The sequence below is a fragment of the Kwoniella bestiolae genome, chromosome 4, assembly GCF_000512585.2.
Source record: "Kwoniella bestiolae CBS 10118 chromosome 4, complete sequence".
Lineage (NCBI taxonomy): Eukaryota > Fungi > Basidiomycota > Tremellomycetes > Tremellales > Cryptococcaceae > Kwoniella > Kwoniella bestiolae.
This window is the reverse complement of record NC_089244.1, coordinates 318,225-337,347: the sequence shown is the minus strand read 5'-3', so window position 1 is coordinate 337,347 and position 19,123 is coordinate 318,225. Positions and strand designations below refer to the sequence as shown.

The 19,123-nt window shown below is 47.0% G+C and overlaps 8 protein-coding genes across 8 annotated transcripts; 4 read left to right on the top strand and 4 right to left on the bottom strand.

Annotated features, from left to right (window-relative positions):
- Positions 1-206: 206 nt before the first annotated feature.
- Positions 207-2,946, top strand: I302_105693 (protein PNS1; the record flags this gene model as incomplete). Its single annotated transcript, XM_019191443.1, has 14 exons — positions 207-745; positions 876-942; positions 1,010-1,088; positions 1,154-1,171; positions 1,243-1,315; positions 1,387-1,553; positions 1,627-1,758; positions 1,837-2,051; positions 2,149-2,320; positions 2,387-2,452; positions 2,512-2,551; positions 2,619-2,682; positions 2,748-2,794; positions 2,862-2,946. 14 exons carry the CDS (start codon positions 207-209, stop codon positions 2,944-2,946), a joined length of 1,764 nt encoding a protein of 587 aa, XP_019046073.1.
- Positions 2,947-3,182: 236 nt separating this feature from the next.
- I302_105692 (uncharacterized protein) lies at positions 3,183-3,946 on the bottom strand (the record flags this gene model as incomplete). Its single annotated transcript, XM_019191442.1, has 3 exons — positions 3,183-3,423; positions 3,622-3,776; positions 3,869-3,946. 3 exons carry the CDS (start codon positions 3,944-3,946, stop codon positions 3,183-3,185), a joined length of 474 nt encoding a protein of 157 aa, XP_019046072.1.
- A 396-nt stretch (positions 3,947-4,342) lies between these two features.
- I302_105691 (uncharacterized protein) lies at positions 4,343-6,407 on the top strand (the record flags this gene model as incomplete). The annotated part of the gene is made up of 6 exons (XM_065870131.1): positions 4,343-4,511; positions 4,569-4,779; positions 4,865-5,101; positions 5,182-5,647; positions 5,778-6,069; positions 6,139-6,407. 6 exons carry the CDS (start codon positions 4,343-4,345, stop codon positions 6,405-6,407), a joined length of 1,644 nt encoding a protein of 547 aa, XP_065726203.1.
- A 404-nt stretch (positions 6,408-6,811) lies between these two features.
- On the bottom strand, positions 6,812-7,363 carry I302_105690 (uncharacterized protein; the record flags this gene model as incomplete). Its single annotated transcript, XM_019191440.1, has 1 exon — positions 6,812-7,363. The coding sequence occupies one exon, from the start codon at positions 7,361-7,363 to the stop codon at positions 6,812-6,814; it is 552 nt and encodes a 183-aa protein (XP_019046070.1).
- Positions 7,364-7,983: 620 nt separating this feature from the next.
- I302_105689 (uncharacterized protein) lies at positions 7,984-9,123 on the bottom strand (the record flags this gene model as incomplete). The annotated part of the gene is made up of 1 exon (XM_019191439.1): positions 7,984-9,123. One exon carries the CDS (start codon positions 9,121-9,123, stop codon positions 7,984-7,986), a length of 1,140 nt encoding a protein of 379 aa, XP_019046069.1.
- Positions 9,124-11,035: 1,912 nt separating this feature from the next.
- Positions 11,036-12,951, top strand: I302_105688 (uncharacterized protein; the record flags this gene model as incomplete). The annotated part of the gene is made up of 3 exons (XM_019191438.1): positions 11,036-12,068; positions 12,138-12,269; positions 12,341-12,951. The coding sequence occupies 3 exons, from the start codon at positions 11,036-11,038 to the stop codon at positions 12,949-12,951; spliced, it is 1,776 nt and encodes a 591-aa protein (XP_019046068.1).
- A 375-nt stretch (positions 12,952-13,326) lies between these two features.
- I302_105687 (uncharacterized protein) lies at positions 13,327-13,844 on the bottom strand (the record flags this gene model as incomplete). The annotated part of the gene is made up of 4 exons (XM_019191437.2): positions 13,327-13,359; positions 13,417-13,489; positions 13,616-13,643; positions 13,724-13,844. The coding sequence occupies 4 exons, from the start codon at positions 13,842-13,844 to the stop codon at positions 13,327-13,329; spliced, it is 255 nt and encodes an 84-aa protein (XP_019046067.2).
- A 346-nt stretch (positions 13,845-14,190) lies between these two features.
- Positions 14,191-18,783, top strand: I302_105686 (uncharacterized protein; the record flags this gene model as incomplete). The annotated part of the gene is made up of 15 exons (XM_019191436.1): positions 14,191-14,538; positions 14,608-14,737; positions 14,802-14,924; positions 14,991-15,129; positions 15,197-15,354; positions 15,416-15,616; positions 15,690-16,360; positions 16,435-16,582; positions 16,657-16,779; positions 16,837-16,966; positions 17,034-17,310; positions 17,374-17,479; positions 17,539-17,642; positions 17,704-18,432; positions 18,526-18,783. The coding sequence occupies 15 exons, from the start codon at positions 14,191-14,193 to the stop codon at positions 18,781-18,783; spliced, it is 3,645 nt and encodes a 1,214-aa protein (XP_019046066.1).
- Positions 18,784-19,123: the final 340 nt, after the last annotated feature.

Here is a 19,123-nt window from a genome sequence, read left to right as displayed (position 1 = left end):
AACAATCACCGTCTCTCTCGTAATCGATTCTTAGCTTTATTTCATAATCATCTCTCTTCTCTTCTCTGTGTACACTCACTGTAGTCCCAAGAGCTCAACGTTCACGAGGACGACCCTCACACCTCGTTAGGCCATCTCTGTACATACACCCTCATAGCAGATTTCACCTTGATCATCAAACGCGAACAGAATCTAAAGTCTTGGCAATGAGCGCTCAACAGTTCTACCAAGGTGGGAACGACAACGCCTACGATCAAAGGGGATATCAAAACAACTACAACCAGCAATATGCCCAGCAGAATCAGGGTTATAACCAGGGAGGATATCCTCAAGCACCACAACAATCCTATCAACCTCCCTCAGGACCTCCTCAAGGTCAATATGCCCCTCAACAACAAGCCCAAAACCAGTACGGTATGAAACCCTCTCAGCCCTATGCTCCTCCCCAAGGACCACCCCAAGGGCAGAACTACGGTAATGATAATTCGTATCATCCCGAATCGGGCGCACCACCCGCATATGTCGACACTGCCCCTTTCTCCCAGGCGAACGAAAAGACCGGACAGCGATTGAATCCTAAAAAGAGGTTGAACGACCCAATCTTTTTGGTGCTTTTCTTAGCTTCATTGGCTGGATTTGCGGTCGTTTCTGGTATTGCCATTAAGAGTTTTATTGATGTTGGTGGACTTGGAGGTGGGGTTGGGAGTGGGACTGGTAGGACGGGGTCGAGTGTCACGCTTGATTAGTGGGTACCAGCTCTCTTGATTTCATCATACCTTTTGTCGCGCCACAAATCATGTTGATCCAAATGATTGGACGTACCTCTTGGTTGTTGTGGAACTTGATGGCTGATAGTGGATTCCTTTGTTCCTCAGCCACACGGTGTATCTGCTCCTCATCGTCTGTGCATTGGGTCTGGCACTCGCTGCTGTCTACCTAGCTGTAGGGATCAGCTTCCTTCTTCAGATCGAGTGGTATCATAGCTGATCACCTGCTATCCATTCGTTAGATGGTTCGTGCATTCACCAGAATCATCATCGAAGTGACATTAGCCTTGACGGTCATACTCAACATCGGTATCTGTGTTTGTGAGTCAGCTGGCTCGGTGAGAAACTGTGAATGTAGCTAATTGTTTGTTCTTCTCCGGTACTAGACTACTTCATCATTAAATGTGAGTGACTATCGAGTTCAGTTGTAGGAGTAATTTTCCGGTCAACGGCTGATAGAACCATGTTTTCTCAGACTGGTCAGGAGCAATCATCTTCTTGGTCATTGCTCTATTATCTGTATTCTTCTACTGGTCAATGAGAAAAAGGTGAGCACTTTTCCAAATCCTCAGAGGGATTTCTCCTTCATCGCGCTAATTGTATATATCGCGGATGCCAGAATTCCCCTCGCCAAACTCCTTTTACAGGTCACCATCGACATCACCAAACACCACCCATCGGTCTATTTCGTAGTCCTGATAGGTCTCATCGTCCAATCTGCTCTGTCTGTTTGGTACACCTTCACCTGTATTGCAATTTACGTCAAGTGGACACCTGGAAGTGCCAGTGAGTCGACATACCGTTCAGCTATCTCAATGCGATAATTCTGTACAGTCAGCTGATAAACACCTCGTCGTAGCTTGTACCGGCACCAGCTGTTCGTCAGGTAAAGTCGCTGGATTGGTCTTCTACTCTACCTTTGCGTATCTCTGGACCTCTCAGGTGGTTGGAAATGTCATTCTCTGTACACTTGCGGGGGGTGTCTTTGGAGGTGAGTCATACTCAACTATACCACTCCTCGATTCACCTTTCTTGCATATGAAAGACGACATGCTAACTTTTTGCTTAGGCTGGTACTACTATGGTCCTCGAGTTCCCACCGGTGGACTACCCAAACGAGCTACTCTATCAGCTTTCATCCGTGCCTCTACTTTATCCCTCGGATCAATCGCATTCGGTTCATTGATCGTTACCATCCTCGAATTGATCAGATTGATCTTACAAGCTATTCAGCAGTATGAAGCTGGGCAGGGTGACACCATAGGAGCAATTGTTGCTTGTTGTGTGAGTATGGTACCATCTAACTCTTCAAACACAAGCTCTCTCTACCAGGTCGCAAGCTGACCAATATGTCGTTTTGTGTGGGATATGGGATGAATAGGCCTCATGCTGTGTAGGCTGTATCGAAGGGATGATCGCGTGGTTCAACAAATACGCTTACATTGAGATTTCCTTGTACGGTAAATCGTACATTCCAGCTGCTAAGGATACTTGGGCTTTACTCAAAGATAGAGGAATTGACGCTTTGGTCAATGATTCGCTCGTCGGTACCGGTAAGTGACTTAGCTCCCTGGTTCTAAAGGATGCGAAATGTAAGCTAATCAATTGCTGTGATTCAGCATTGATGTGGGGAGCATACATCAATGGGTTCTTATGCGCTGTTTTCGGTTACTTTTACTTGAGATGTGAGCTGCTTCGATGATTCCCTTGTTCAGGATCGGTTAGCTGACAGGTTGATGTATAGTCACTAACCCAGCTTATAATGCCGATGGACAATATTCTGCGTGAGCTATACTTTCGGAAAATATACCTTGAAACGAACTATTAGCTGACATCGCCGCGCCGTGACAGACCAATCATCTTGTTCTCCTTCCTGATTGGTATCAGTGAGGGACAAGTCATCAACAGTGCTATCGTAAGTCTTCATATCAGCTGTGACATGATTTTTGAGGATTCAGCTGAGTATACGGCCTATTGTAGGACGCCGGTGTATCTACCATCTTCGTAGGATTGGGTGAAGATCCAATGTGAGTGGTCGTATGATTTGCTGCGGACCACATGAGAGTATAGCTGATGTGTATGGTAAATCTGCAGGGTCCTCGCCGAACGAAGCCCAGCTTTGTTCGAAATGATCAGACAGACTTACCCTAGAGTCGTGGAGGGCGTTCCCAGGAGGTAGAGCGTGGAAGGGGAGAGCTCAGCCGTCGGTTTATCTTAACCTCTTAAGATAGGTCACAAACGAGGACAATTTTCTAAACATCTTTCGAGATCATCTTCATAAATCATTTTATTGGGATCATCTCACTTTTCATTCTAATTCTTCTCATATAATACATAACTTATAATCCAATACATGCAATGCAAATAATCTACACCATACGACTCTCATCCTGATTCATTCCATGAGAAAAAGGGCTATACACCATCCCTCCAAGCAGCCTTCTCAGCCTTGACATTCCCCTCCCTCTGTTTCTCCTGATCGCCCGTGACCATCCCCTGCACACTCTCCAATTTCCCTTGTAACCCCTCTTTGGAAGGTATAGGAACGGCCGCGATGGAGTCTGAAGTGGCTTGTTTGTAATCCCATTGAGCCTTTTCGGACTCTTTGTTTCCTTCTGATTGGCGGGTTTGGTCGGACGTGAGGTATCCTAGGGCACTGTGAGTATCACTTAACATCAGCTAATAGCCCGGGGGATTACGATTATAGGTGTGATTGAATCTCTGATTACAGGGGTAGTTGGACAAGTGTTTGGTGATGGAGAAGAGACTTTCTTCCGATTCCTATATATATTCATATATATACCTCTATCCATACCTTACTCGGATGATGGTCGTACAAGGATAAAAGACTTACGACTTTGCCTTACCCACCCCTGAGTCAATGGTAGCTTCCAACGCTTTCTTACTCTTTGCCTCGTCCACTTCTAATTTACCTGATTGTTCGAGGTTCTTACCTCCCTCCAGAACTGAGTCGCCACCAAGCGCAGAGGGGATGATGGAAGCTACCGCCTGTGTTTGTGAGGGATTAGCCTACAACTCGCCACTTTGAACTTTGGCATATAAAGGGACAGCAAGGGGGAAAGCGAGGAACAAGTGCTTACCTGCTGAGCCTGTCCTGCCGCTGTGTAGAGCTGTCCGGTTATTTGGGAGGGTTCGCGTCGTTCTTCTTGAGATACCATTGTGAGTGTATGTATTGCAGTTATGGTTGATCTGACTTGCAGCTAAGATAACATACAATCTACGAGTAGTATAAACAATAAATCAACAGAGGTCAATGTTGAACCCATCCCTTCGCTTGATGCAGTAACTCAACCAGTGACGTCATAGCAAAGTAGAGTGTATATGTAGCAGGTGACTAACCTCCACTTTGAACGACCACATACTCACTGTATACGTAGACCAAAAGACCCAATCATCATCCTCGCTATTCTCATCCTCATGCTCGTCGTTAGTTCTTCCTCGTATTCTTGGTAAGACAGATGTCACTCGCTGTGAAAAGAGTCACATCAAACGCACTCCGAATACAACCAACGATTCACCTCCGAAGCAATCCACCTATCAAGCGATATTCCATCATGTCTTCAAAGAACAACCAACCAGCCCTATCCAAAGATTATCCTACATCCACAGCGGAACCTTCCCAGTTATTCAGATGGCCGGGAGGTGACTGGGAATCTATCAAAGCTGTCAGAGAGGTACTACAAGAGAACAATAGGGGATATGACATCTACGAGTCTGCGAGGTGTAAGTATATCACACCTATCCGAGTTGATAGATGAGCAGCGCTGACCAATCGTACAGTCGCGCATAACCATTTTCCCCATTCTGCGCTCACACGATATGCTCTGGGAGCTCCCGCTCAGCTGATCAGAGATACGTGGGAACATGATCGACCGCACTTGGTCTCTCTTGACCCGAACGATCAAAGTAGGAAGAAGGAGGAGGTCAAGGATGTTCCAGAGAAGATCGATGGGGCTAATTGGGGGGATGATAAGTATCTAGGTATGAAGGGGTGAGCTATACCTCCCTTTCAGTACCATTCTATACCACACTATGAAGCATAATGACCGGTATCAGCTAATCCCATGCATCCTCAGTGCCTACTCCCGTTATCTCACTTTCTTCCATCAAGAAATCGCCAGACTTGGTCCCATCGAGACACTGAACAAATATGTGTTTACCCCTTCGGCAAATTGGGAGAGATCTAAATCCGCTGATGGCGTGGAAAAGGAACCGCCCATGATGATTGATAGACTTGTTGGTGGACTGTACCATCCCTTCATTCACGTGGGATTCGGATTGGAATTCAACGATAGGATCATACTGGCTGAGGGGTAGGTCGGTCAACTGGTCCCTACAGCTTCCCTTCTCATCACTTCATAAGATCAATGTTGATATAACTCATTTCTCGCAGCCTCGCCGAAACCGCAATCCACTCTGACGAGCTCAACCTCCCCCTCATAACGCCAGAGTACGCGCACGAGATCATCCACCCCTCCAACCCTACTCCCGACCACCTCCGCCGACCTCCAAGGGACATCCCAGAATCCGAAGATTGCCTTTCCCCAAATTGTGCTCGCGAGCCAAGATTGGGCAGATCATTATTGGAGATATACTCTATACTTCTCAAATCGCCTGATCTGACGCCAATCCCATATAGTAAAGACTCGACTATAAATGAGAGAATCAAGTATGCCTCGGAGGGTGGGAAGGCAGAGAAGATTAGGAAATTGGCCGAAGATTGGAGTCTGACTGATGGGGAGCTGGGCGATGGGGCTGATGGGTGGAAGAGGAAGTTTGAGGAGGTGGCGATACTGGTGACTCTCCTGGCGTGCGGGACGGGCAGGAAGGGTAGGGAGTCGAAGATTGATTTCTTCTTGGTGAGTTTGCGGCTTCGTTCTCGTCATCCATCGTACCAGAAGCAAATCTGCAGTGCCATATATATATTGGAGGTGGAGGACGATTTTTGCTGTCAAATGGATTGATGCTAATCGTTCGCTGCTAATTCAGATGCACACCCTCACCTCGTCAATCTTCATCCCCACATACATGCCAATTTTATCAATCCCCAATCGAAGATTACTCCTCAAAGCATATCTCTTAGTCCTGCTCAACACCGCCTTGGCTAGAGGAAGGCCAGCGATTGATCCAGAATTGATCATGTCATACGATGCATTCCCTGTTGCTCCTGGTTCAGAGAAGTCGGTCAAACCTCAAAAAGGTGGTGTTATTGGATCGCCGGATAGGAAGGAAAGTAGGAATCCTTGGATGGGTATTGTGGAAAGTTGTCTGGCTTATCCTGGTCAGTCGTCGCCAAACTCACACATCGTTCTCCTTGTCAAAATGCGTGAAGCTGATAAGTGAATCGCAGACTCCCACGTACCCAAAGCTATCCGATCCCTCATTTACTTCTCAGAGCTATACGGCTCAACCCGACGAGGCTGTTTCATCGGAACGTATCTTACCGGCGGACAGACTCATGAGACCATCCCTGGGCTGAGTAAAGTAGATGGGACGGTATTTGTCAGAGCTGCGGGGGCGATAATGAATCAGATGGGATGGACCAGAGAGGGGCAGGAGGAAGGGGATTGGGAATTCAGTCCGGTGGGGTATGGCGAGGTTTGGGAGGCGAAGCTGTGAGAGGCTGGGGACGAAAAAGGCATTGGGAAACGAAAGAAGAAGAATGAAGAAGCGAACCCGAGTATGAATCATACGAAAATGTAAATTTGTAATAGCTGTCCTGTATCATCCAGCGTAAGTCATGTATTCATTGTGTCATTGTACAAATACTGTACCGTGCCATTTCGATTTTTATACCCCGATTCAAATTAATTCATACTAACCGTCAAGTTTTCAAACGGTGGAAATGCAGGATATGGAGATATGGCATGATCAGAAAGCTGTTTGAGAATTATTTTGCATATTGAAACAAAAACGAATACGTAAGGATGCGTACTGCAGTAGAATAGTCTCATATGGAACACATTCCAGAAAAAAGGTTATCTACTGGTGCCGGCGCCGCAATTAAAAGTGCAGATGATGATTCATTTGAAACATGTGATCTCCACAACGCCGGCAGCTTCCAAAGTAGCCAACCACTCCGTCCAAGCCTCGCCGAGAGTACCAACATCCCCTTGGGCAGATTCCGTCCGGCACTTGAGAAGAGTGGGTGCCAGTTTATCCACGGTGTTTTTCGATTCTACCCATTCAGAGAAGGCTGTGGCAAGGTCGGGGTCACCAGATTGAGCAGATTCGACGAAGACCTTTCCTACTTGAGTATGCTTGGCATATACCTCCTCTGCCCACGGGATTGCTTTCCTAGAGAACTTCGCTAGGGCTTTTCCGTATATTATTTGACTTTTCAACAGGGAAGATTCCATCATCGAGGTTACGAGGGACTCCCCTGCTTCTGACTTCTTTGCAGAGTCATATCGACCTTTGGCGGTCATCACGTCCATTCGAGCTTTCTGAAGCTTCTCGATCTCTTCAATGTCTGTATCTGATTTGAAGCGCGTGTGATTGAACGTATGGGCCGTAATTTCATATTGGCCCGATAACTTGTCGTAACTGTTCTTCACTGTGTTGGCGGAACTCATCTTTCGTTTGGGTTCGACCAGCTATTGAGGAAAGTCGTGCTGTGTTGTGATAGATAAATGGCTAGGGGTGTATAATAGCGGAATCATCAACTGACACTACAGTATCGGACTCTACACGACTACAACCAGCCTTTCAACAATAACCTACAATTGTACTTCCGAAGACAAATGCACCTTTGATAATGATGGCATTGCCCTTCTGTACAACCTCTCTGCGATGAGAAAGGGTGATTCTCATCACGAATTCAACACATGCATCCTTGGCTCTGGAGCCTTGAAGCTCTACCGCATACTAGATCGTAGGATTTTTACGCTGCATACGTCTTAGTATGCTCGCATGCGATCTGATCGGTTAGCTACGAGAAATTGTATTTGCCATAGCCAAAGGTATGAATAGGATGAATGCCAATGACACAACAGGTGGCAGCTGCTCATGTGAATCAGGCTGTGCAGCAAAGTGCTACACTATGAATCTGTTCTTACCGCACCTGACTCCCACATACATGTAGCCGTCCTATTTGAGCCTCTTCCCCAATGTTTCCGCCATAGACTTAAACCAGAATACTGGTACCATCTAAGATCCCTTTATCGTCCCATTGCCCTTAGAATAGGAAGGCATTTCATTCGAAAGATTGCTTGACCTCATTGAAGATCCTCTCAGCCTCTGTCACTTCCTCTTTGAGCTTATCGAGCTCATTGCTCTTTATGAGGAATGGTAGGTTGTTCGGGGCAAGCGAGGGAACTTCAAGTAGCTCGCACGTGTTGTGATCGACCTGTTCCAAGCTGGCAGACCATGCTTTTCGAGCCTTGGTGAGGTTGTCCCACTCGTCAGCACTCATGCTTGTAGATGCTGATCGAGCGCTGGACATGAAGGTGTTTCCTTTAGCTATTGCATTGTCGATCAGGCTTTCTCCCTTGCTCAGATAGTCATTTGCAATCCTGGCATATTTCGTCTCCCAGCCTGAATGGGCAGATTCCATCCTCAGTTCAAGACCTGTCTTCAGAGAGCAGATTTTGTCATCAAGGTTGGGGCTCTCTCTGGCAGATCGAGAACGCCCTGTCAGGTTTGCTCTCCAATCCTTGTATTTGTTCTTGAGTGTGGTTACCCGATCCAGCAGGCTCATATCGGACTCTGAGTTGAGCTTTGTGATTTGACTCTCTATGGATCGAATTAATCTGGCCGATTCTGCTTGCCCAATACCTGTTACAGGCGTGCACCAGTCGAGAACGCTGACGGCTGTTTTGAAATCACGTCCGTGATTTTGCACCGCTTTCTTTCTGGCCTTTATCTCAAGCATTTCTGAACAAACAAACTTGGTCACCACCTTATCTAAGTCTTGAGTGGCCTTTTTGATACAAGTGATACTGTTCATCATGGTAGCCAAGGCTTTAGGTATATGATCTGTGAGGGCCTGTTTCATATCTTCCTTCGCTCTGTTCAAGGAATTGACGTTGCTGTCGATAGTTCTTTCCAGGTCTTCAAGTTCTCTCAGCTCGGACCATGCCTTCCGAGCTGCACCCAGAAATTTTTCACAGTCTTTCAATTCCTTGTTGGCGTATTCTATTCTCGAGAGCTGTTCCTCGTTTAATGACTCGACCGATGAGATGTTCAGGTTCCTCAGCCGTGGTTCCCAGCTGCTCAGGCCTGTGATCGATTGTTCCAGAGCTTCTATGTTGCGATTAAAACTGGACAGGGGGTCGAGCTTTCCATTGACTGGGTGATGGTGGGGCTGCCCCGAGGATACTGCGAAATCCGTCATTTCGTAATTGTGGAAAGTCTAGTTTGAGACTGAGAGCGGTGGTGGTCTGCTTCCACATAGGTGCAGATCAGCATCCACTCTAATTCGCCCTGTGAGCTCCGGTATGCGAACTTACCTTTATCAGTGGTCAGAGATCCGCGGAGGGCAAGGTAGTGAGTGTTTGATGGTCAGATAGGGATGTCGAGGCAGGGCAGCAATTCGGTCTTATATATCTTAAATCTGAAAGCGAAGATTTGCTGGTACTGCTGTACTATGGCCCAGCCCTTTGTTTGAAGAAGTCATCCTTTGTATAGAGCTGTTGTGCATGATATTATACATCTTGTCTGTTGTACCGCATTTATTTCATCCTTTCTCGCTCGGTTCTCTGATTGACGTCAGCTCTTAGTGTTCAGGCTTTTGGCTTCTACACGAATTGTCACTAGAGAGAAAATATCGAAGCCGTCGTGAAACGCGTTTGGACTCCACTGAGGACCGCAGTAAAAAGGGCATGCTGGATTTGAAGCCTTGCCACATCAAAGGTAGGTACTTGAGGTTATACAGATGTTTTTCCCCATAGAAGGCACATCAACAACGACGTTACAGTCGGGATAAAATCCCCAGACGGTGTTCCGGAAAGCTGAAGTCTGAGCATGGCATCACTGCTAGAGAAGGGGGAAGACGGCGAGGAATGGAGACATCCTTGGACTTGTCACTTGACACACGCTGTGATACAAGTGGAGTTCCATGAACCGAACAATGAGCCAGGCGTGGGGTTGAAGCTTGATCTGCCCCTTTCTTGGCAAACAAATTCCTAGGAATGATGAATCCTCTTCAAAAGCATTCGAAAACTAGGTTAACGTTGGTTGGTATATTCCACTACTCCAACGAGCTGCATCATCTTCTGAACCAGGCCCACGTGGAAGGACAAGGAAACAGATAATACGAAACTCACTTGCAGAGGTTGTTCCTGCATTGCTGAACATTGATCTGATTCAGTCCCAGACGAAATCATCAGATTATACTCACCCGGTTGATTCCACCCACACCACAATATCGTACTCGTACTCGTATTGAGCCATCAGGAACCTGGTTAAACATTTTCCGAAACGTCATACCAAAATTCAATCGGTGACTTGTCATCAAGGGTCAAAGCCAAGCCACACTTTATCTTTTCGCGATTAATTGATTAAACACTTGTGAAATGAACGGACGGGAAGGGAAGTCTAATTTGTGCGTGCAAGAATGCGCCAGACCGGCTGGAGCTAATGCAGTCATACGTGTCTTCTGGACTTTGATAGCGCAGGTCGAAGAAGTAGCATATGACGAGATGGAAACATTACATTTTGAGAAACCGAGAATCGAATGACGACTTGGATGCTCCATTCCACCATACATACCGTACGTACCCTCCGGATCCACTTAATCGGCAGGACGTACAGGTACGATGACGAGATCTTCATGTTCAGTCCGATATGATATTTATCTGTATAGGTGGACGAGGTTGAAACGGTCGGAGAGATGAATAGGCATCGAGAGATCCTAAATTTACCATTCATTAAAATAGTGGTAACTCGGCCCTGATCTAAATGTCACTTGCCCGCAGTTGCTATCCTGGTTATTCACCTCTGGCGCCCTCTGCATGCACTCTGAGGACACAGTACAGAACAGTTAGACGAGGAACGATCTATATATTATGAACATGTGAAACAAAAATCCATCCTTTCCCTATCTAATTCCTTGATCCGTTCGACCACTTCTGCCTACTATATATATAATCGTGAAAGTAAAGTTCTTACCAGCTCCCGATATCGTTCCCGTTACATCCCATCCCCTGTACATTCCTTCCACTGCCAAAGTTACTACAGTGTATACCAAATTCGGTCTTTCTTTCTTACCACATATCGAGAAACTTTAAAAGAAGTTTGCATTCAAGATGGATTTAGAAAATTCCCCAATCCCATCTTCGTCACCATTCATCCCCCGCTCGCAATCGCTCAGCACCCACTCTTCTCCGGCTCTGTCCCATTTACACACACCATCAAGATCGCAGAGTATCTCCACCGGTGCTAGCACTTCCGAAAGGAGATTATCGAGAAAACTTCCACCAGCCTGGACGGAATCCCTCGAGAACCTCGCCCGCACTTCGCCTCCAACTATCAACAGCAACGGCCACGCATTCAATAGACTGTCCGCGGATTTTGAATTGTGTATGGAAGAGGAAATTTCCCCAATGTCTAAGACAATCCAACTACCTGTGCCTGTCTCATCTGGTTCCAGCAAATCAAGACCATATGTCTTGGATGTAGATACTCCACAATCATCGGTATCGGCAATGGCAATGGTCAATCGATCGTCATCCCACTCCCAGAAATACGGTACCAACGTCGATCACAACATAAAGACTCGAAAGGCTTCAATCGGCGCTGAACCATTCCCATATCCAGCATCCTCTTCCATGGTATCTCACCATTCCTCTTCTTCATCATCAACATCGAACAATAACAATAACAACATGGGATTCCTCAAATCATCCAAATCGTCCTCCTCTCGATCGGATATCCTCCTCACACCCAAATATCAACCCAGTAAACTCCGAGGAGGTTCGATAGATTCCACAGACTCATACGCCACCAGTGCTACTGGCTCGTCATCCCGGAGGAGACGAGCGAGGGAACGATGTGGAAGTGCCTCGTGCGAAACTTGGTCGCTGTTCGATGAGGTGAAATTAGAGGATTCTCTATCCTCTTCCGGTAAGAAGATAAAGGAGAAGAAACACAAAGAAACCTCAAAAGAGAAGAAAGAGAGGGTTGAGCAGGAGAAGGCAGCCTTCGACGAAGATAGAGCGCCGACGCAGAAAATGCTATTTGAGGCTAGTTTATTGGAAGTTATTGATGAGCGGGGGAAGAAAGTCAGGTTCGGTGATCTCGTCAGGAACAGGAGGACTATAGTTATCTTCATAAGACACTGTAAGTCCCTCTTTTTCTATGGTACGCGGGCATGGTCAGTGGCTGATTCGATTGGTATCAAACTTGTAGGGTACTGTCCACTCTGCGCGCAATATATGAACTCGATCCTCGCTGAAGTGAGCCTCGATGCGCTGGAAGAAGCCAATGTAGATCTGATCATCATCGGTAATGGGTCTGATAAGATGTTAGATGGATACAGGAGTGAGTAATCTTCAGTTTTTACATCAACAACTACCGTGTTGCAGATTAGCTGATCTTGTTTGCTCAATTAGACAAATCATTCCGATGTCCATTCAAAATGTACACCGACCCTACCCTGGCACTCTACCGATCTCTCGGCCTGACCCGTCAAACAGGGAATGGAGGTGACGAAGAGCACAAAGGGGATTACCTTGTCCAATCAGCCATGGAATCCACCGTCCAAACTGTCAAACGTGCCACAAGGATGCCATTGCGAAACCCAGGTCACTTCACTCAATTAGGCGGTGAATTCATCTTCGATGGGACTCTGAACTGTATCTACACGCATCGAATGACGACCACCAGATCACATAAGCCCATCAGGGATATCTGTGAAGAGGCGGGCGTGAGATTGGAATTCATACACTATGAACCTGGATTACCGCCTCCTCCGGTACATCGACACTCTTTCTTTGGCGTCAACGCTCCTACAGCGGGGACTGAGGTGGATGACTGGCAGATGGAGAGAGATCAGACGATTAATCGGATCAAAGCTTTGAAGGCTGCTAGAAGGGGCGGTCCAGTCATGGTCCACGATACCAGGTCGAGAGTGGTGGATCATGTGCAGATTGTCGGTCAGGATTTGGATGCGGAGGAGGATGAGGTGGTTTTGGGTTTCAGTGCTCTGGGGATTGCTACCTAATTATACATTGAGTATTTGGTTGAAATTGTTTCGATATAGCTGTTATAATCGCTTTTTCTATCCGCTTGTCTGTGGACTCTTCAATAGCATGTTAGTTGTATTTGTATTTTGATAGGTCAGTGATACCATGTAACAGATATACAGCATCATTCGGTTGTGCTGGAATGGCCCCATGAGCATTCTTTTCAATTTTGAGGGTTTGATATGATCCATGAATTCTTGCTGCTGATACGAGCGTTTATCCTCGTTTGTGTTGCAGTGACGGGAACGACTCGTTATGTCGGTTTCTCCGTTGAACAGAGCGAGACATGGGGGTATCTACTGTTACATTGGGGATATATCCAGCTTTGTTATCTCTTCGATCTATCACTACGACTACGCTTTGGGGCCTCTTCCACCTGGTATGAGCTGACAGATCGAGGATCATGAGTTAAAGTATCTCGTTCGAGGAAGCAGCCCGCTTACCATTGCTATGTTGTTTCCATTCAACAATGTCTGACCCAGCTCTGTCTCGGTGATTCCTTCAGGTGTGACCTCGCTGTATCAGCAACATTAGCACCTGGACTCATGCAGAGGAAGACGAAGTGTGTTCTTCAGAAGGTAGGTACAAAAGCGGATCCCCGACTAGGGTTATGTGTCAAGACAGGCCGAGAGTATCACTCACTACTCCTTGACATCTTTCAGCACCATATCTATCAAATCACATAATCATCAGCTTCCTGGGATCGACCAACTTGCAAACTGATATGACACGAGAAATGTCGATACTCACTAACATAATCATCGAAACCCATCAATGTCCCCGTAAACTCCCTCTCATTCTTCATGAGCACCCATATAGGTGATCCAATACACCTATCGACAAGCTCGAGGGGAAGGATTGTGCTTGCCATGTTGCTCTATTGTTGGGGATGTGAGCTGGTGTTGAATGAGAGCAAAAGATGAGAAAGCAATTGTGGAATTTGAGCAGAGGGAGAGAGAGAGAGGTGACATTCTTCAAGATGAGCTGCAGGCGAGGCGTGGACGGGATCAAACCCACGTGGACTACTCGCTTGTTACCCCGCGTTTTGGTTGAATCGTTGAATGACATCTGAAAGTGAATGGGATGATGATGAACAATGCAATGTTGATGATGACGAGCAACTGCATATCGATAAAATCAAACACTCAGGTCACCTCTTCAAAACAGCACGAGCAGTCAGATCAGACTGGTCGCTCTAGCGGCTACATCTTATTTCAATGACCAACAACCGACCAGTCTTTGGAGGGATGTTCGACATGATGCGCCGGAATGCGCCATCCCAGCAGCAGGCTCCGGGCGAAGGCAATGTCGGACAAGGTCAAGGTCAGCCTCAAGGTCCACCTCAAGCAGCAGGAGTAGTAAGAGGAGTGGGACAAGGCCCCAATCAGGCTCGAGGCACTGCTCAACCTGCTCCTCCTATTTTGACTCGACCTAGGGCACCTGCAATGCTACCGTTAAAACGAGATGGGTTCGAAGATAATGTTGGAGGAGCACCTACCGGACAGGATAGTATCACTTTGGGACAGCTGAAGGCTCATACGGCTGCCATGGAGAAAAAGCAGAAAGTGAGCTATTCTAAGTTCATTGAAGCTCAGATTGAGTCCAACGCTAAAGCTCATCGTACCAATTCGCAGACTCAGTTATTCAGTTACCGATACGACGATACGGATACGCTCATGAATGAGTTGCAGGAGTTTTACCCATATGTAGAGATGGCTCATATAGCAAAACAGCCTGAGAAGTTCAAGGGGTCTTTTGATGGTGGTAAGTGCAGGACAACGTGCTCAAATTGCCATCCCCTTCAGCTGACACCTGTCTATGTCGTCAGATTGGACGGAAGCTCCCTTACCCAAGCGAAGAGAATACATTGAGCTACAGTTGGAGTACCTTGAGAGCCCTGTCCACGATACCAGGCGCACTGCTCAAGGCAGGCTACTGTATCTATTACAAGGTAAGTGAACCTGGCTGTAAAACATCGGCAATCCGCGGATATCAGCTAATGCAATCGCTGTATTAGGTGTTTTCGCTGAAACGACCTCACCTGAGATGCAACTTCATTGGGTCATCGAGAATGCCAAAGCTATAAGAGCTGTAGACGGGATAGCCACAATCGTTGTCGGATTGAGGGATGCTGCTAGGAAATATACTGCTTCAGCGTGAGTGGGCTGTGTTGTATCGACAGCACAGCAAGGCTGATGTTAATGGACGGTTCGCTATTTACAGAGACGACAAACCGCAATCAGCGAGCGCGCCACCTGGGACAGTACCAGCTCAGGTAGATCCGTATGACGATCGAAGCGCTGAACTCATGGATCTGCTGGGGATGTTATACTTCATCGTGGAGGTGTTTAGGACAGATGAGGCTTTCGGTGATGAGCTGAGTGAGTTGTCGAGTCGAGATCTGAAGCCCTGCGATCGGTCTGCTTACTCATACCACTATAGTGGCCATGTCTCCACCATTACCACTGGTCCTATTTCAGATGGTCGCTTCGCTGAAAGACAGATTACCAAAGGGCTATCCAGTAAAGAAGGTGTTGTTGCTGCTATGGAAGACTCTTTTGGCATGTCTTGGAGGTATGAAGGAGGTCAGTAAAGCCAGAGCGCTGAGCCGGGAACTAGCTGGACTACCAACAGAGAACAAGAGTGAGTCGAATAGATATATTCGTATCGCCCCATCAAAGGGCTAAGAACACTGACAACATGCGTTTGTATGAAGACTTTACCAAAGCCACACCCGTCGACATATCAACCTGGCGACGTGATACAGCTGTGAAATATCCTACTTTTGCTCCTGCGCCATCATTGGTCGCGGGCGTATCGAACGATAAATTAGCTGAAGGAATTAAGCCACTCCCCGCTCGACCAAATTATCATTCCACCGAAATCCCTATATCCCAACCTCGTCAGCAGAATAACTGCATCCCACCGACCTCAGCACCATTGCCAGGCACACCAGCACCTTCACCTCCACCGTCCCCTAAACCAAAGAAACAACAGTATCAGACCGACCCCACACGTCCATTCGTATTCCCTTATTCTCGTACATCAGCTATAGCTCCTGCAAATCTGGTACCATTCGCGATTTCGGAGGCCGACAAATTGTATCATCGGCATGAGTACATATCATTGGGGTTATATCAATTATGGCAAGCTAGAGAGGAGTGTATGCGCGAAGAAAGAGGATTGGGGAGGAGTGGGTTGATAGGGTTCACACCTAGTAAATGGGATGAAGATGAGGATGAGGAGAGTGAGGAAGCTATGAGGAGGGAATGGAGATACGAAGAAGAGGAGATGGACGCTATCAATCAGGGTAATAAGGAAGGTGCAAGATTGGCGAGAGAGAAGAGAGCTGCTGCGAGGAGGTTACACCGTGTTGAAATTATATATGTGAGTTCCGCTATGTCACATCTGAGCTACTCGCCTGATAAATTAAAGCTGAATGTTGTGTTTGGTCTTCATAGAAAAACACACTGCCAATACAGCAGAGCTGTGTGATCGTGCTCTTGAAATTGCTGTTGGCAACAGTCACCAGTCCGGGAGCGACAGGTGCCAATTTGGCTGCGAACGGGATCCCTCAAGGAGTTACTTCGCCGACTCAGGAAGTGCCTCGTGAGTTTCCAGGGCTAATCCGTTAAACATGTGGCCCTACTATCTGGATGCTAACACGGCGCTCTACACCACAGCTGCTGCAGAGAACGTACCGCCTCCTACAAAGGAAGAGATCGATATCGCTCGACATCGTGAGATCACTTCGAAGGCTGTATCAGCTATCCTCTTGCTGCTGTTGAAGTGGTTCAAGGCCTCTCGTGAGTGGTTCTCATCGTGGGCCCCGGCCATTGCTTACCCAATTCCGATCCACCTAGATATCCTGAAATTCCACTACTTTGCTCAACTATTGTTCGACTCTAACTGCGCTTTGCTGGTTCTGAAGATGTTCGGCTTGACCGACCTGTTGAATATTGTGCAGACAAAACATGAAGTAGAAGACTTGAAGTAAGCCTCACGTCAACAGCACATGAAAATCGTCCTTGAGTTAGCTAAGATCCTCGTCTGTCTACAGCTTCTTCCGATACTGTTATTTGAATTGCTCGAAATCCCCACCTTCCCTAGAGGATGATTTACTCCTACGTCAGCCGAGCAAGCATTCTCCACCTCTAGCATCGAATGCGGACACTCTACCAAGCAATGTACCAGGAGCTTCTGATGGAGAAATCGAACTGATAAGTGATTATTCTTGGAGAAATTTCTTCTCCACTATCAATTTCTTGAAGATATTGCAGAAGATTACGAAACATAGGAGTCATAGGACGTATATGTTGACGACGTACAAGAGCTCGGTAAGTGTATGCTCATCAAGGTCATACTAAGGAGAGGGCTGATCAAGTGAGCACCTTACATAGCAAATACTGAAAAGGATGTTGAAAGTGAATCATCCGATGTTGCAATTGCAGATATTAAAGTTGATCAAGAGTCAGATGCCTTGGTGTGGAAGGAAGTGGAGGCAAAGTAAGTCGGAACGATACCTGTGAGCTTGTTGAGTGCATTGCTGACCTAAGTAATCTCAGCCAACATGAAGGTCATAACGTCAATCTACCTCAACTGTCGGCCTGAATTGCGAGATGACTGGTTGGCGGGTACAGATCAGGACAATGAGCTGGAGGATGCTCTGGTAGGTTCGCTTCAAACAAAACTGACACGCCAGGTATTAACATGTCTGTTTCACCTGACAGCCACAAGAATATGCCCTCCGATCTCTCGTGCAATTTTACAACAAACGTCATTTTCCCGCTCACCTCGCATCCCTACCGTCCCCTGAACCATCGCACAAACGATCCAACTCGACCTCAGCAGTAACACTTGAAGATCCAGCATTGCATCATGCCCACGCCCACGGCCATGTACCTCACGGAGCACCTCATCCCAGAACAGCTTCCACGGGAGAATCAGATGTCTTCCCTCCTCGTAAGAGTCTAACGAGTAGTGGTGCGGAACTGCCATACAACCCAGATGGCATGATCGAGTTCTGGTTACACGAGTACGAAGATGTCCTTGGTGAAGTGTTCGGAGGGGATATCATGGAACATGCCAATGAGGTATGGGATGAATTTGGATTATCCCATCCGAACGCTCCAGCTCCTACTGAGGAAGATGTAGTTGGCCCACATGCGGCAGATAGGGACGATAGAGCTTGGAATAGGTTAACCGAGATTATGCGATCCGGAACGGGGGGCGATAGGGCGGATGAGGAGATTAGCGATTCGGAGAGTGTGGTTAGTGTTGGTGAGCTTGGGGAGGAAGCTAGATTGGGGGGAGCGAGTTTTGATATTGCCAAGGACCAAAGTCAGGATCAGGAGGAGCAACAGGAAGAAGATGAGGGTGAGGGTGATAAAGAGAGGAACCTTTCGATCGGTGGTGGTAGGGTACGAAGGAAATCAGGTGCGGGGGAGAACACCTGGGAGGTAGGTGTAACATCCTTCTAACCACTAGATCTAGTACAACCATGTGGGATCCCTCTAGAGACGACAATGCTGATATGTCTGAACCGATAATAGCACATGTCCCCTACACTAGCTCTCTTACCTCGTTCCCCCGCCGAAAGACGCCGTTCTTCCTCTGGAGGTGGCTCGCCTTTACGTCCAGTCATACCTGGTAAACCGCATGAAGTGATCCTAGGCCTGGGAGACAACGTGTTTGACGATGACGATGAGATGGATACGAGGGGTCCTATGCCTATTAAGTCGAATACGAGGGATCTGGAGGAGAGGGAAGGTGGGGCTGTGGATGAGGTGGAATATACTTATGGGGAGTGATGCGTTTAGTGATTAAGGTTGATGTTATAGACCTAATTATGAAACTTGATGCCATGTATGATTGTCTTGAGCGGCTTTTCTTTCCCCGTGATGCATTCTGCTCCTCTTTGGTTTCTCTGTATGCACGTACTGCACCAGCATCGTCATTGTATAATATGATTTCGACTTGTTACGCTGGACAGTCTCTGATGCACACAAGTAGCGAATATCAACGGAAGAAAACAATCATTTTCAGATCGTGAGCATTAACATGGCGTAGCATTAAAGGAGAGTATATATGTATATATGAGCAATAACAATGTTACAGTACAATATGTATTATGCGATACACCAATCCGAT